At 36.8% G+C, this 17445-nt stretch overlaps 3 protein-coding genes across 3 annotated transcripts; 2 read left to right on the forward strand and 1 right to left on the reverse strand.

The window, feature by feature from the left end:
* Positions 1-2742: 2742 nt before the first annotated feature.
* On the forward strand, positions 2743-5626 carry LOC114731933 (uncharacterized). Its single transcript, XM_028919191.1, has 7 exons — positions 2743-2876; positions 2962-3100; positions 3586-3687; positions 4080-4198; positions 4393-4673; positions 4754-4838; positions 5186-5626. Exons 1-7 carry the CDS (start codon positions 2763-2765, stop codon positions 5624-5626), a joined length of 1281 nt encoding a protein of 426 aa, XP_028775024.1. The 5' UTR covers positions 2743-2762.
* Positions 5627-5994: 368 nt separating this feature from the next.
* Positions 5995-7671, reverse strand: LOC114731919 (uncharacterized). Its single transcript, XM_028919176.1, has 2 exons — positions 7546-7671; positions 5995-6334 (listed from the first exon to the last, which is right to left on the reverse strand). Exons 1-2 carry the CDS (start codon positions 7593-7595, stop codon positions 6106-6108), a joined length of 279 nt encoding a protein of 92 aa, XP_028775009.1. The 5' UTR covers positions 7596-7671; the 3' UTR covers positions 5995-6105.
* A 7320-nt stretch (positions 7672-14991) lies between these two features.
* Positions 14992-16717, forward strand: LOC114731915 (nodulation-signaling pathway 2 protein-like). The gene has a single exon (XM_028919173.1). The coding sequence runs from the start codon at positions 14992-14994 to the stop codon at positions 16498-16500; it is 1509 nt and encodes a 502-aa protein (XP_028775006.1). The 3' UTR covers positions 16501-16717.
* Positions 16718-17445: the final 728 nt, after the last annotated feature.

A 17445-nucleotide genomic window follows, 5' to 3' on the forward strand; every position in this document is an offset into this window, starting at 1 on the left:
ACTATTAATTTATTGTGTAATGTTATTTCTGATACATAATATGAGAGTTTGTTTAGTAATTTGAGTAAGTCAAAAAATTACTTAAGTTAGTTATTTGTAATAAATAAATATTATTTTTTTCAAAATATCCTTACTAATTAAGTATATTGATTAGAATTATTATTATTACATAACAGTCTTAAAAAAAGATAAATATGAGAAATCAAGTAGATTAGGGTCTTATATTTAGGGTCAAAATAAACGTCAAACAAGCTTTTATATTAAAGACAGGAGATAGTACTGCTGGTGCTTAATATAAGACCTAGTGGGCTAATTTAGGACAATTAAAAAAATTAGTTAAACTAGTTCTTTGTAATTAAATAAATATTGTATTTTCTAAAATAACCTTACTAGTAATGTTTATTAATTAAAAATACAATTTAATAAAAATTTTAACATGTTTAGGGGAATTACTTTAAAAATTAAATAATATAAAAAATAAATTAAAATTTTATTTCACGATCAAATTAAAAATTAAATTATTTTTTATATTAAGGAGCAGAAATGGTACTGCTTACATAACTTATTGTATTCTTAACTATTATTGTCTAAAATACCAAGTTTAAATAGTCAGACAAAAAAATTTCTTAAATCATAGATACAAGGCCTCACCATAATTTGTCTATTAAATTTATAATTATTTTGCTAAAACATTCCTGTTAAATATTGATCGCACATGTTAGCATAATTTTCATTAAAATCAATATACATTTCTTATAAACAGCCAATTTAACTAATATTTTTTTTAATATTCATAACTGGTTTTTTTTAATATCAATGAATTAGTTGTTTATTTATTATATGGCGGACACTGGGCAGTTTTGACTCAGTGTCAACATAAATACTCATAGTTCATTTGATCTTGAGGTTGTTTTTATTTGGGTTAATACAAACTTTGATCATTCAATTTTATTTTCATCTTGGTTTTGGTTCCTCAAGTTTCAAAATATAGGTTTTGGTTCACCAATTTTTTTTTTATTTAAAACATAGTCGCTATATAAAAATTTGGACCATTTTGTCTCTAAAAGAATCAAAATCTATGGTATAAAATTTGAGAGACCAAAATCAAAATGAGGTAAATTTGAGAAACCGAAAATTATATTAATCTTTTTATTATTATTTTTGAAGTCAAAATACTACTACATTTGTAGTGCAGCGCATGCAAAGGTTGACTCTTAAATGTCAGTGACGTCAATGGGATGAGTGGAAACGAGAGGATGATGAGAGTTTTTTAAATCCTCACAAGTAGAGAGACGACCGGGTAACTAATTTGACCCTGACCCATGTGCAGTGAATAAACAAAACAAAAGTGGATACCTTTTGGGCCTTGGGCCTCCCTGTTACAAAAAAAAAAATGGTTACATTAATTGGAAAAGGATGAGTGCCTCTAATAAGAAGATATTTATATTTTAATTAAAAAAATTAAATATTGATAAAATCATTTTTAAAAAAAGTTATTATTGTCAGTTAATTTGTTTGTTTTTACCTCAAACACGCCCTCACCCTCACCTGAGTACAAGCTACCCTCACCAAACTCATTTGTTATTGACCACTTAAAAGACAAATTTTAGTTTTCTTTTTTTTTTTGGTATAAAAAAATTTAGGTTATTATTTTTGCTGAAGTATAGGTATTCTTCTATTAAAGACAATCTTATTCAAGGTACTGTTGGGTATTAAATGTGGACACCTCTCCCAAAAAGGATTAGAACCTTAGTTCTCCATATTGTGAGGTAGACCCAACTCCCCTCGCTAAAATTTAGGTTATTATTGACAGTTTCAAATGCGAGTCAATCATATTAGTGGGCCTATTCATGAATAATTTCGGCCAGTATTGGGCCTCATGTCGGCCCAATCTTAAACCCGAGAGGATTATTTTGGCCCAAATATACGCTTGTTCATGCTCTTTCTTCCCGCTCCCGCCGTTGTAAAATAGGAACATTTAACGCGAATGAAATGGAATGAGAATACTGTGCATTATTGAAAAAATATTTTAGACAAACGTTGAATCTACTAAAAATTATTTTGGAATACTGAGTATTCCTGACAAATATTTTAAAATATTAGATACTATTCTGCGGGAAAAAACTTCAACCCCCCTTATTTCACATCCAAGAACTGAATACGAGCACTAGTATCAGATTATTCAAATTAGTTTAAAAGAAGAATAAGTGAATGACACACTAGCATAAAAAGAAGAACAAGTGAATGACACACTAGCATAAAAAGAAGAAAAATGGGAGGCCCAGACTAGCTCCCTCGAACGAAGTAGTTTTATTAAGTAATTACTCATTCAGTCTTTAATATAAGACTCATTTAATTAATTTGATTAGATTAAAAAAGTTAGGTAAGTTAGTTAATTATAAGAAATGTGATATATTTTTCTTAAAACACCATGATCATCTTTCTTAATACCCTTCTCCCTCTTCTACTTGATTATGGTTAAAGGAGTATTCATAGAAATAATTTTAAAAAAAATTAATAAATATAAAAAATAGATCTTATATTTAAAATTAAAACCAACTTAATAATTAGTTAACCGGCGGGTATTTGACTGAAGCCTCCCTGAGCCGAAAAGGAGTTCCGCAGCCGATATATGACCATCGCGGCCAAATGCGGCCCATGATTAAACCGGCTGAGTGTTTTGGCGCCAAAAAGTATTCTCGCCACCGCCAGGAGTTCAAAGCAATTTCCATTTCATAAGGGGCGTGGGGCTCAAGCTGAAGATGGCTTCAGCGTTGGGATGGTACGGTCCCCTTATAGATCTCTCGAGGGCATCTTCTCACATCGGCGATTTCGTTCAGCTTCTCCTCTTCGTTCATCACTCCACTCCGCTTCAGGTTTTCAACTTCTCTATATCATGTCTTCCCTAGTTGTGCAATGTCCACGATTGGGATATGGCTTACGGTTCATTCTCATTTGCAGTGTAAGTCTTCCAAAGGACGATACCGAATCAGGACAGACATTCAAGTCGGGGATGATACGAGGCCGTATTTTGTAGTGTCTGTTTGGCAGAAGAGTATGGAATCCATGATATCAGTGGGAGATGTTATACTATTACAAAGTAAGATTTATTATCCATCTGACCATCTATGTTTCGAATTCAGGGGTCCCATTGCGTTAATTTATTTTACAGTCTCACTTGAAACCAAAGTGTGCTATTAATGATGGCTATCGATGCTCATCTCAAAAATACAATCTCGTTATCATGTTCAATCACTTTGCAGTGCCACATAACTTAATTCCGCTGTGTTGATTTATAAAATTTTAAATACATCTTTGTTTCCATCCGTCTTGGTTGCCGAAGAAACCTTCTGACCATCTAAATCCAGACAAAAATTTCATTTCAGTGATGTATTCAGATACAAGTAATACGAAGCTTGTGCTCTTCATGGGAATCTCTCTGCTTATTCTATTCCGTTCTATTACTTTCTTTTTTTAAGCCATATTTGGTCCTTAACTGAAAATCTTTATAAAAAAAAACTATTATATAGATATAGATAGTCGATTTTTGTAATCAATCATAATTTTATTTTTGGCATATGGTAGATGTGAAGATAGTAAAATTTGGAGATATTGTTGAGGCCAGAACCGTTCAGTGGTCGTCACTACTTTGTTTGATCCACCCTTACGAGTTACTTATTTCAAAGGGTATGTTCTTGTTCTCTTGTCGGCTTCTTGTCAGCTTGGAATGACCTAGATGAATGACTGATAGAAAGTTAATTACTTAATGTATTGCTGCGTTTTATCCATTTGTGCTAGTCATTAGGTTTTGCTGCGGGTATGCAAGTGCTTGTGTATGACTTAATTTCATGCTTAATAGACCCAAGTTATGTAACTTGATTTGCCCTGTTCAATAGGATTTTGCTCCTTCGTCTTAAATATAAAACCTATTTTGTAGTGTAATTTACACTAAAAAATGAATCTTATATTTAGGATCAGATGAGTAATAAGTTTGAGTTTGCAATACATTTTTATTTATTTAGAATTTTCTTAATGGAGAAAAAAACAAGAGGAATGCAATATAATGTTTTCCAGCGCAGATATAGAAGAATTGGTGGCAGGCTGTCGCGTTGGGATAAACAGCAAGGACAAACTTAGGAAGGTCATAAAGTGGGTGCAGCAGTCTAGACCTAACATATGCAGCACAAACTCTTATCAAGTATTGTCCTGATTACTTTTTAGTTTTACTTTTTCCTGTTTACTTAACTCTTCTTATGCTGATTATCCTGGTTACTTGTTAGGGAGTCCTGTATAGGCAATATTCATTTACTAACGCTACTTTTGTCAATGTGCTTCATTTCATGCTGCCTTGATTTTTTATGTTCTGAATAATAGTAATTATGATCTGCTCAGCAAACAGGGCATCTGCCCAAAAACTGGAAAGTGGTAGAAGAGCGAATTCCTACAGACTGTTTTTCACTTTCAGAACTATCTCAACTGACATCGTCTTGCAAAGCTATAGTCAGTGCATTTATTGGTGAAATTTTTCTACAAGCGAGCACAATGGATCTTGGTGATACTGAGAAAGAGAAGATTTTCCTTAGCAGGAGAGTTTATAAAACTGGGGATAATAACTTAGTGGAAGATCTCATATGCACTGGCTGTCAGCTTTGTGGTTCACCCATGGGGACAAAGTATGAATTCAGAACATAAAACCTTTAGTCCTGTTGCGGTGGCTACCAACATGATTATGATGATCCTTTACTTTTTTCAGATATGATCAGAATGTTATTCCACTGATTTGTTCGAAAAGCTCAAGTGGCCTTCATACAGTATGTTTGATATATAGGCCTTTCATGGTAACAATTTATTCATATTCCTTCTTGGTATAATTGTCACCACTGAGATAGCACTTAGGATTTGTTGCTAATAAAGAAGCTTCTTCTTGTCATTGAGGGTTTCACATGCCTGTACTCTATTATTTTCAAAACAAATCAAATAAAGTAATCTGTTAGCCAAACCAATTTTCTCCGTCTTGCAAGCTCTTAAAAATTCGGATACTCAACTATATTCTTATTTGCTTATCTTTTATGTTTCGTAGTCACGAAACCAGTCAATGTTATATATCTGGTTGTAAATTTTTTTCGTTATTTTCCTCGTTAGTCATATAAGCTTATCTAGTACCAATAGGTGCGCTTTTCGGCAGCTATATTTGTGGGATGAATCAGACTACATGCCGATTCTCGTCAAGAACAGAGCTGCGGAAATCTTGTTTGGGAACAACAAGGCTGAAAAAGTATATTCAAGTTACAGACAGCAAAAGCTAAATAAAAGTCCTGAACTAAGCCGTGAAGATAAGGCTGAAGATTCTACTTCCAGATTCAAAAATAGCCTGAATGGTTCTGCGAAAGGACTGTTCAGTTCCTGTCCCTCAAGTGCCGATAATAGTTTGCAATTGGAGGGAAAGCAACGTCATGCTGCAGGCTTCAACTCTTATCAGATCTGGTTAATTTTTCTGAAGCTACTGCTGCAACAAGGAAAGAACAGTCCCCTGAAATTTGAGATTACCGTTGATTCCACTTTAGCTACAGAAAATGGGAAGTTCGAAATGGTTTCTGCATTGTTGCCCTGCTACAGAAGTATGTGATACCATCTATCAACTTTTGCTGATTCAAATTCCTACTTCTATTCAATTTGCAATTTCTTGAAAAGTTCGCTTAAAATGGCCCGCGAGGCAAAAATTTGTATATCAATTAAAATCTCCGTCTCCATATACGGCTTTATCAGCTTAAGAATATAACCTTGTAAAGGTTAAATATGAAGACGCCTTTATACTAAACTAATATAAATATGGGCATACGAGAGGATTACAGATCAATGGCCTCTCTTGTTCGTGATTATTGAGATTTTTAGTGAGGTCGGCCTCTCCTTCATGTTTGCCGTTAAAAAATCCCTACCTGTCAGAAAGAAAAATATAGAGATGTCCAGCGACTTATAAGCGGATGGGGACATGAATCAACTAACAAAGAAATCCTTTCTTTCTTATTCACCAGCACAAAAAATGTACTTGTTTGTTTGTTACAGCCATCTGCCAGCATAAGGTGACAATAGTAAATACAGGGGGTATCACGAATGGGATTCAGTTGGCGTGTCATTTGCAGCGGCTTGAGCTTCTTCAAGTAGCTTCATTTGGCGCTCTGCATGTTCCCTTTCGCATTGACTAACTCCCATAATGATATCCAGCATAGTGCCAGTCGTTCCAAAGAATACAAGCGGTGCCAGAGACTTGCGCTTTATTCCCACTGGTATTGCCAGCAATGCTCCTGCTACTGAGAACACCCAAGTGCCTAGTGCACTGCAATGCAAAGAATGCAAGTATCAGAATAGCCCAGCGGCAGAAGAATTTTGAACAGACACATCACCCCCGTGGTTGATTCCAAAGTTCTGTCATGGTTTTGGATTTTGTAACTTGCTGGTTCCTTTAACTCCCGGTTATTTATAGGCTCTCTTTCAATCTCTTTTGTCCAATTACAACTTTCGCAAGAGGTGTTTATAGATGAACATATATATATACTGAGTGATGACAGTTATTCAAAGAGGCACCAACCTCACTCTAATTCATCACCAGTTCACCACATTTTGTAAATACTCATGGAAAAACTACATAATCTTAAGACAAAGAGCACGGAAAGAAGGTGAGAGTTAAGAAAATAAGAAGATGAAAGTGCTGTTGAAGAATGTCTCGAATCCTTCTTCAATGCTCACATGAGCACCTAAATAGTCCATCCAACAGTTTGAGGATGGTCGTAGTACTTAGGACATGCCATTCCGCAGTAGAGGATTACTGCTGACTACAAGCATTGTGTTTTGTGCTTGAAGCTATTATATTATATGGCCGGCATTTTATAAAGTGAAATTTCAAAATATGTAGGGATTTCACGAAATGAAGGATCCCTCGTCTGAGTGAAATAAAATTATTATATAATCGAAGCTCAGTAATGAGCCATGGCTAATCTTATGCAGTATCTAGTAACTGATTAATGAAAAGGTAGTGAACCAGTAATAGATGCATCTTGTCGGCTTAAGATTCCAAAAACACAAACCACACTTCAAACAAGCAATATATGACATTTTCAATCATCCAAAGAACAAAGAAAACAGCTGCTCATTAACAACCACGATTGAGGACTTCAAGGGAATGGATCATCTACCAGCATATACCATTAATAAAACTAGATTCACATCATAGCCTGTCATTAGACCAGTTTGACGTGTTCATCGAATAATCTACCCATTTTAAGACGCGAAATGAGGACCTATTCTCATATCTGAGCCCAGTATTTTCCCCGTCCCTGGTGCTACAGCAAGTTGTTATCCCTTTACCCCCGTAAGGAACTGGCCATTCTCAGCCGGTTAAATCTAATTCTGTGAACCATCACCTCTACAAAGGTAATCGATTAAGACGAGTATATCAAGTTAGAAATTTCGGAACCAGGGAGCAGAGATGATTGAATAGGTAGTTTGAAAAAAATCAAAATAACAAAAAAGAAGAAAGGATGAAGTTACTTGGCAACGGAGCAGTCTTCGAGATGCTTGACATTATCTTGGCCGGCCATGTTTCTTCCTCTCCCCTTTGCGATGACTCACTTTGCAGGTGGAGCCAAGATTGCTGAAAGCTAGGGCTAGCGGGAAGCAGGGAAGCAGCGGGTAATCGACAATCCTCTCTGTTTGGAAAAAAAAAAAAAGAAAGAAAGAAGACGAAGTAAATTTCTTCAAAATTAGGATTCTTTTCTTATTTTTTTTCTGTACAAAAATAAAAGAATAATTACAATGAGATCTAAAAAATAAAAATAATTATAAGCTATTGTGACTTTTTAATAATTATTTTTTTAAAATTTCATTATAATTCTCTCAAAATTAAATAATTTTTTTAATACAAGAAATAATTACCTACTCTCATTGTATTTATCTTTTGAAAAAAACTGTTCTCATCAGGGAAGCATCCTTAATAAAGTTTTTTTTTATCTGTAAAAAACATATTAAAAATAACTTATAAATAGAACTAAATAAGACTAGAGGAGTAGTAGATGTAAAGGGAGTAACCAGTAATAACGTACTAGTGCTAACTTTCACGTCAACAAAATAACGTGCTAAGTGCTACCTTAAAACACGAATTCAAAATTTATCTCATGATCAACAAAAATCATTATCTTTACACTGAATTTTCGGGATGTCGTCATGTAGATTTATATCAGAGCTTTAATAATATTGCCTGTTAATGTCGTTTATATGGATACAGCGGTTTTTCCCGCCCAAGCAACTGCACATATGATGAATGAGAATTTTTTTTGGGCGGACTGTCCCAGTTTTTACCCAAACATAAAATTATTGTTCTGCCTCATACCAATGCAATCCGTGCTATGCTTATGAACCACGTAAATATGTGAAATTTATAATAACTTGCATTGTTTACAAATATGTTTAATTTTATTTGTGTATGACCTCATATTATTCATTATGAATCTTCAATCTTGGATTGTAACGAAAAGATTATGTAATTATAATATCACATCATCAGAAAATAACAAACCTATAATAAATTACGCTTTTTAGGCTGAATTAAACTATGTTTTTTCTCACAATACCTCTTATTACAGACATTATCAGATATTAAATATGAGTTTTTTTTTAGTGGGAAGTGAAATCTTAATTCCGGATATTATAAGAGCCTAGACCAGAACTCATAAAGTTAAATTATGTTATCTTGGAATTATAAATATGTGAACCTGAAGCCCAATGCGACATTCCCATGGGCCTGATCACTGGGGCAAGGACTAGAGAACGTTCAGGACCTGCACGAAGACCATGATCATAGGATTAATTAAAGGGCATGTTGGTACGGAGATTTTTTTTTTGCCAAAAGATGTTGGTACGGAGATTGGTACTGGGATTTTGAGGCTGCTTTTCAAAGAAGGTAACGCTTCAATTTCATTTTAAAGTTTGTTAAGATTTGTTATTAAAGTGGGTTTTATATTTAGGATAGGAAGAGTTTGATTATTTTTCATGAAGCATGAACAAATTATTTTCAGGAAGAAATTTATGATTTTTTTAAAAACAGTTAATTATCTTCGCCATCACATTAAAGATGAAATTTTAATTTTATGTCGGTGCTGAACACCGAGAGAAAAAAGAATATTGGCGTGGTTCCCATGGTTTGGCATCCCAGATTAAAAAGAAAAAACATGAGAGAGATCGGGAGAGAAGCAGGCAAAAGGAATTTTGCTTCTAAAATTATAAATAATCATTTTAGGATTAAGTTAATTCGAATGATGAGAATCTGAATAAACGGGAAGCAAATACATCAAAGAAAATCAAAGACTGCAGGATCCCCGAGGCATTGAGAGATGTCGGTTGTTTCGTTAACAGTGCCCTCGTCATTAGTACTCCGACAATATTGCTGTTTATGTTTACAGCATTAACTTGAGGAGGCACTTACATATGAATTTCCCCTCATAAAATTATAAATGTGATGCTTGTGTAAGAGCATGAATAATGGTGACAGTGACACATACCAAAAGAGGATTATATGGAAACAATTTTAACAGGGAGAACCACCAAGAGGTGCCAGGAAAAAAAACTTAATGACTAAAAAATTCCAATAATAAGTGACCGGCGTGAACTTGTTATTATTACCTGCTTTTAAACTTATCATTGCTTGCTTTTTACTTCTTAATAAACTTCAAGATAATTAAATTTCTTACTTGAGACCTGATTGTAATTCTCTCATCTCAGCAACACAATGCCTTATAGGATATAGGAAACTTGTTGAATGGTATAATTACATATGAAGTTGTTTCCCTCCGCAGTAAAGAAATGATAATACGGGCATCTAAACTAACCAGGTGTCAAGTTGTGATTGAGGCATGATTAAGCAATGGGGCCTACGTCACTTAATAATTAATTCACTAATTATCATTTGGTGGCAGCCGAAACACCATGCATGCATGTGGCTGAGTCATGAGCACTCGAATTTGGACTTGAATCAAAATTAATTAGGTTAATGCAAATAAAGGCTGATCGGTTTATATATATAGATTAAGATTAACGGGTGTGTGTGTGTGTGTCTGTATATATATAATGTTGGGAGTCAAGTCCTGCCACCTCGTAGGCAGTAATTAAGTAGCCTGTGAAACATATATGCCATCCTGCAAAGAGTTCAGCACTGCAAATCGCAGGTTACTACTTTAATCGAAGACAGCAGTGAGGGGATGGAATCTATTCTTGGCTGCATGCATCATATTTATATATTTTACGAGAGGACATGTCTTATATGTAGTCCCTCTGTTTACATTACCAACGTTTGTCTTTGACAGTGACGTGTTCATCAACATGCTATTATTAACTCATATTCTAAACAATATTCAAACCCGAATTTGGTGGGTTGATCTTGGACGTTCACTGTTCCTCAAAAATAAACAATTACTGGCCACGCAGCTATAGCTAGCCGAGATGAAATCATGAAGGGAAAATAATATGTATTAACACAGAAATGCCTTATTCTGATGTGACATGTATGTTGCCATATTCTATATGAACATGGAGAAAGAAAATTTCATGATTTATGCGCGTGCGTGTTGCAACTTTTAGAGCTTATTATTATGTGTGTCAATCAACCCTCTCCACACACACACACACACACACACAGAGGGGGGGGGTCTTTGAAAGCGTACATGTTCTAATAATATATATGGTCATGAATGAACTCTATCGAATCCATTTGCACCGATATATATTTACTGATCTTCCGCATTGAACTCCGACCCTTTAGGTCTAGGGACGAGAATAAGACTGTTATCAACATTAATGAATTAAATGCGTTATCGTGTTTACTGCAACTAGCCAGCTAGGGAGTACAATATTTTATGGATCAGCGTTCTCTGTTCTGCAGATTCTTTAGCTAGTTAATTAGCTAGCGACTCCAAGAATTTAACTCGTTATACGTATTAATTAACCTTCTATTTACCTGACTAGTAGTTTGTCGCCCTCTCCAAGGGTGGCTACCAGTACGTTGGCATCAAAGGTCGGATAGATATTATATATCCGAGATCAGTAAACAGTAATGCAGTATGTATCAAAGTCGTCGGAAGGATCGTGAAAACCATTCATTCTCTCAAATGTCAATAAACTAACGATAACCTAAATTAAATGACATCACGCTTAATTTATATATATATATCCGATAGACAGGATAACCTTTATGAAAAGGAAGTGAACGGACCGAGTTTGCCGTCCGAATGGGGTTAGTAGAGGGAGGTTGCCTGGCTTAGAGGAACATGCCGGCCGGCCATTGCATTTCAGATTTCAACTTTTCGATGCAAATTAAATTAAATTAATAATGCAATGGCTCTTGATTTGATTCATTTTGGTGGCTAATTTGCTAATCGTCATTACTTGTTGCTGCTATTTACGTGGACACGCGCGTCCCTTCACGACATTTAGATGGGAGGTGATAATTATATGATTCTTATTACAAATTATATTCCTTAATATTCATGCGGCAAATATCATCATTATATAAATTGAAAACTTGATCCCTCACGTCTTTTCATTAATTATTCTATGTATTAAACTTGCAATTAAACGCATCTTCGCGTGGCTTGTTTTGGGAACCATAAACGAGGTTACTTAAATTTAATAGAATATATATATGGCGTGGCATCCCCTAAGAGGTAAACCAATTTTTTCCCTCCTAAAAAAATCCTAATTTTGATCGGCCCAAGTGAAATGCTCGGAATGTTGAAAACACCAGCTAGATAAGCCGAAGGTCATGGATTTATAATTTTAATTTATATGCAGCACAAAATAGACGGAAAAAAGAAAGAAAGAAAGACGGAACACTGTTCACCCAAATAGAGATGCAACCATCAATTCTGATGAGTGTCGAGGCCCTGTCAATTGAAGACAACAAGTTGCATTATTTTATTTTGGATAATAGAATTTATCATAGATTTTATACAATACACGAAGAAGTGTCCAGTTAAAAATAGAAATAGGATCGCTGAGGACAGGACAGGCAGAGAAGACCAATCAAATATAAATAGAAAAAATGTCCAAACTACCTCTCTAGTCAAGAAAATTTAAAATGATAAACAATCGGAGGCTAGAAAAAAAATATATTGATGTCTTCGACATTAAAAAATTATATAGCTTCTATTTAACAAATATTTTGAATTTTTTGGGAAAATAAAAATGAAATAAACCAGCAAAAATAAGTAGCAAACTTAAAATTAAGTTTTTTGAAAGTATGACAAGTAAGCCTAATTAAGATAAAGCCCAATTAAGATAAAGCCCTTGTGTGAAACTTTGCAATATACGTCAAGGCTAACTATATTCTTCTTAAATTTTATACATAATGTGTAATTCGTTGTCGGGGGTACTGATTCTTACGTAATTACTAATTATATTATTTTGAAATTTTATATATGAATATTATCGAAAGCTGAGCTTTCATTTTGATGATACCTATATGAGATTATTGTGCGGTCATAAGCACTTGTGTATTAAACAAGTGTGCTTCATTATTTATGGGGCAAATAATTTACTATTGGATTTGTCCTCACTGATTTTGTCGGCATTATTGGACCCTTTTTGTTTATTTAATTTCACGGTTGGCTTGTTCTCCCTCGCCCTTTTCATGGAATAAAATTATAATTAAACCTTGACTCACAGTTCACGAAAGGATACCCATTATTGGCCCGCTTAAGATGGTCAACCCATGAATTTATGGATGCCCGTATTAATTATAATTTCTCTCTTCTTGTTTCCTGCTTTCATCCCCCTAGTAACTGGGATGGGAATTTATTTAAATAACTGCTTCTGTGTTTTTAATCTCAAAGTCAGAAGAGCTCTTGCATATTACTTCTTTCAGATTGGATTAATTGGTCGTCGTATATATAAGTATACGTTGATGATCTATGGAGTATTTGGCATTTATTTCCCTAATTTGTACACTTCTGTACAGTTACATTTTATAAGTAATTAATTTATTATAATTGATATAGCATTGACTTTATTAATCAATAGCATGTTTGAAAAGCTATTCATGATTTTCCCTCCCTACGTTTAATGGTATAACTATCTTCTTACTACTCTTCCGGTCCTTGATGTAGGACTCAATTCTTGAGTTAGTTTTGGTCCTAAATATAAGACCTATTTCTCATATTTGTCAATTTTCTCTAAATTATCCCTATGAATACACCCTCAATCATAATCAAGTAAAAGAGGGAGATGATGTATTAAAAAAAATGATCATGGTGTTTTAGGAAAAATGTGTCACTTTTCTTATAATTAACTAACTTAGTCAACTTCCTTAATCTAATCAAATTAATTAAATAGATCTTATATTAAGGACTGGAGGAGTAATACTTGTACTCCAGCATGAAGTGATCAAACTAAAGCGGATGGAGGAATATAATGGCATTTTTTTTTTGTTTGCCAGAGAATGGAGGAATGACAATGAGTAGAGTATATAATAAAAGCCAAGGCCCTTGCCTACATTTGTGTTTGTGTATAATGAAGAAGTAACGACGAACGAGATTGGTACTTGATAGTGAAGGCGCTGTTATTACGAGAATATTGTTATGTTCTTGGATAATGAAATCATGACATCATCGAAAATACTCCTCCGGTCCTTAATATAAGACCTATTTAACTAATTTGATTAGATTAAGGAAGTTAGGTAAGTTAGTTAATTATAAGAAATGTAACATGTTTTTCCTAAAACATCATGATCATCTTTCTTAATACCTCTCTCCTTCTTCTATTTGATTATAGTTGAGGGAATATCTATAGGGATAATTTAGAAAAAATTGATAAATATGAGAAATGGGTCTTATATTTAGGACCAAAACCAACTCAATAATTGGGTCTTATATTAAGGACCGGAGGAGTATATAAAATATGAATTCTAATTAGCGACCAAAGTAGATGCAGGAAAAATACGAGGTAAAAGTTGTATACATAGATGGGGTTACAACATTAAGGGATGCGCGCGCGTGTTTTTTTTTTTTTTTGGGGTGTTGACAGAGCTGGTAATATGCGGGTTCAACCCGTAAAAAATAACGGGTTAGGGTTGGCTTAAGGCCAACCCGCCAGTAAACGAATCTTTCCAACCCGTACCGCCAGGCCTACAACCCGTCGTGGGTTAGCCCGCCAACCCGCGGGCTAACCCGCATATATTTTTTTTATTTTTAAAATTTTTAAAATTTTTATAATTGTATTATTATATATGATATTATATCTAAAAAATTAAAAAAATACCTATATAATTTATTTGGTATTTTCAATTAAATATTTCAAGAAAATGTAAAAATATCATTATATTTTTTTAAATATTGAATAAAAAATAATATTAAAAGATTAAAAATTTTTTTAAAAAAAGTAAATAATTGTTGGCGGGCCAACTCCTCAACTCACCTTGGTGGGTTAAGGTTGGCTAAAAGCCAACCCGCTTTCAAACGACACTTTTCAACTCGACCCATATAGGTTGAACCCACCACGGGCTAACCCGCAACTCGCGGGTTGGCCCGTATTGCCACCTCTAGGTGTTGTGTTCAATGGCAAGGGCGAGCCGAACTCGTGGCTTCAAGGAATGGATAGCGTTTGGAGTTGGTGAACTACAGTACGGGCGATTCAGAGATTGGTAATCATTCAGAGTTGGTGAATCGCATATACATGCCTTTAAGGTGGAGCCCACGTCTTTCCGAAAATAAAACGGCATTCAACGCTGGATCAGCTTCCCCACCCCAGTGCCCTCTTTCATCACATACACTTCACCTTTTGCTTCTCCCCTCTCCCTTCCTCTAACTATTTTCCCCTTCTCAGGTCCCCCCCCTCCCCGGGGCCCAACTCTTACTGCCTCAACTTGGCCGACTTTATTCATATATACGATCTCCCATCAGTAACGCCCCCCTCATGACGAGCTTGGACGGCTCAAGCTCTGCTTTCTACATCATGCCCGTGGACATGGGCATGGACTCCGTCCATGAACTTCAATTCTCCGGCTACAGCAGCACCACCACACCAACCAAGGATGATGATTATGCCGCCGGTTGCCATTGGAACCACTGGTCCCCCCTTGTCAACTGGGAAGCCTTCGCCGGCGCCGAAGACGATTTCCACGGCCTCATAGAGTCCATGATAGATGACTCTGCCGGCATCCTCAGCCCCCAACACGGAACGGAAGAAGGCTGCAACTCGGCCAACTCTTCCTCGACTGAAGTAACCCTGGTGGACGAAGAGTTAAGCGACGGTGTCGAGGATTTCAAGGGTCTCAGGCTGGTGCACCTTCTGATGGCGGCCGCCGAAGCCCTCGCCGGCGCCAATAAGAGCCATGATCTGGCTCGAGTGATATTGATTCGGCTCAAGGAGTTGGTTTCCCCCACCGACGGCTCCAACATGGAGAGGTTGGCGGCGTATTTTACGGAAGCCTTGCAGGGTTTGCTAGAAAGCGCGGGGGACTCACAGGATAACAGCCATCACCACAGGCATTTCATCGGCAATGGACCCCACCGTGAGGACCACCCTCCGATGGATATGCTGGCCGCCTTCCAGCTCCTTCAGGACATGTCCCCTTACGTCAAGTTCGGCCACTTCACCGCAAATCAGGCCATCCTGGAGGCCGTGGCCAACGAGAGGCGAGTCCACATCATCGATTATGACATCATGGAAGGCATCCAGTGGGCCTCCTTAATTCAGGCCCTCGCAGCCAAAACAGACGGCCTGCCCGGACCACACCTCAGGATCACCGCATTGTCCAGGAGCGGAGGCGGAAGAAGATCCATCGCCACCGTGCAACAGACGGGGCGTCGTTTGACGGCGTTCGCGTCTTCCGTGGGTCAACCGTTCTCGTTTCATCAATGCAGGTTGGACTCAGACGAAACATTCCGACCTTCGGGTCTGAAGCTGGTTCGAGGAGAGACCCTGGTGTTCAACTGCATGCTGCATCTTCCCCACCTCACTCACCGGGCATCCGAATCGGTGGCATCGTTCATGAACGGAGCGAAGACGTTGAATCCGAGGCTAGTGACACTGGTTGAGGAGGAGACCGGGGTGAGCGGAGACGGGGGGTTTGTGAGTCGTTTCATGGACTGTTTGCACCATTACTCGGCCCTTTACGACTCGCTGGAGGCGGGGATACCCATGCAAAGCGGGGCGAGGACGTTGGTGGAGCGGGTGTATTTGGGTCCCCGAATAGCGGGGAGGGTGGCGAGGATATACAGAAACGGGTGTGAAGAGGAGAGAGGATCGTGGGGAGAGAGCTTGGGGGAGATGGGGTACAAGGGAGTGGCCATGAGCTTCGCAAACCAATGCCAGGCGAATCTGCTATTGGGACTGTTCAACGATGGCTATAAGGCAGAGGTGTTGGGCTGCAATAAGTTGGTGTTGAGTTGGAGATGTAGGCGTTTGCTTTCCGCCTCTCTTTGGACATCTTCTTCCCCCACTGCTTCTTCTCAATCCTAGCTTATTCTAATTATGCCCATTCTCGCTTCTCTTTTGATCTCATGCATCTTCTTCTGCTTTTGTGTCTGGGGACGTACACTAATTCATGATTCGAGACGTCTTCTTCATAAAGTGTTCGGTCGCCATTGAAGAATGAATGCCTCAGGGTCTGTTCGATGAAGCAGCTAGTATCTGCTTTGTGTTTCCTCTCCTCCTCTCCGTTATAGTATTTAATTTCCAAATGGAGGCACAACCAATGTAGGCGCAGCTTTTTTCTTCTCAAGAGCTCTCGATCTGATTCATGTATTTATCTTCGAATTTTATTATGTAATCCATTCATGTGTTGTTTACCGGAAAGCTTAAAGCTTCTTCGCATATATTCCATTTTTCTATATCTTAGTTTCAGATACCGCATGTGCTGGTTTAACTCGTGATCTCCGCGAGCTTCTTGAAATATGTTAATTAAGAGTACCTAAAGTATACAAATAACATACCTCTGTGTGTGTGTGTGTGTGTGTAACTTGCAGTTTTTGGTTCCCAGCGATCAAGACATAATCAGTTTCCACGTACGTTCATCATATACCTGTGTGCTTTTCACTTAAAAAAGTAAATTAGGCCGAGCATTCACCATACATATATAGAGAAAGGGGGGGGGGAGTCTCTCACCCTTTTAGTAGCTATATTATTTCAGCTATTGAACCCAATACAAACAGACTACAGAAGGGAATTCTGAGATTTGCTGACTGTACGTGGGCAAGAATGAACTCGTTTTAGTTACTTGAAATCGGAGTAACACACACACACACACACTGATATTTATCCAGTGGGGTTCAAATAAATATAAACCTGGCCTGATGGTACATAAACAGCGCAGTGCGCATATCACATATATTATTAATGGAGGTTATGAGGATTCCCGACTCACTGCTCATGGCAAAGTTATATAAATATATATATCTACCTTTT

The sequence above is a fragment of the Neltuma alba genome, unplaced genomic scaffold (assembly GCF_004799145.2).
Source record: "Neltuma alba isolate B1F8T4 unplaced genomic scaffold, ASM479914v2 tig00012864_pilon, whole genome shotgun sequence".
Lineage (NCBI taxonomy): Eukaryota > Viridiplantae > Streptophyta > Magnoliopsida > Fabales > Fabaceae > Neltuma > Neltuma alba.

Excerpts from the sequence above, each read along its gene's own strand:
- LOC114731919 (XM_028919176.1), bottom strand. The coding sequence starts at position 7,595 with ATGGCCGGCCAAGATAATGTCAAGCATCTCGAAGACTGCTCCGTTGCC. Across the intron at positions 6,335-7,545 it reads GAAGACTGCTCCGTTGCCAA|TGCACTAGGCACTTGGGTGT; the intron begins GTAACTTCATCC and ends TTTGCATTGCAG.
- LOC114731915 (XM_028919173.1), top strand. The coding sequence starts at position 14,992 with ATGCCCGTGGACATGGGCATGGACTCCGTCCATGAACTTCAATTCTCC.
- LOC114731933 (XM_028919191.1), top strand. The coding sequence starts at position 2,763 with ATGGCTTCAGCGTTGGGATGGTACGGTCCCCTTATAGATCTCTCGAGG. Across the intron at positions 2,877-2,961 it reads ATCACTCCACTCCGCTTCAG|TGTAAGTCTTCCAAAGGACG; the intron begins GTTTTCAACTTC and ends TCTCATTTGCAG. Across the intron at positions 4,674-4,753 it reads GGTTCACCCATGGGGACAAA|ATATGATCAGAATGTTATTC; the intron begins GTATGAATTCAG and ends TACTTTTTTCAG.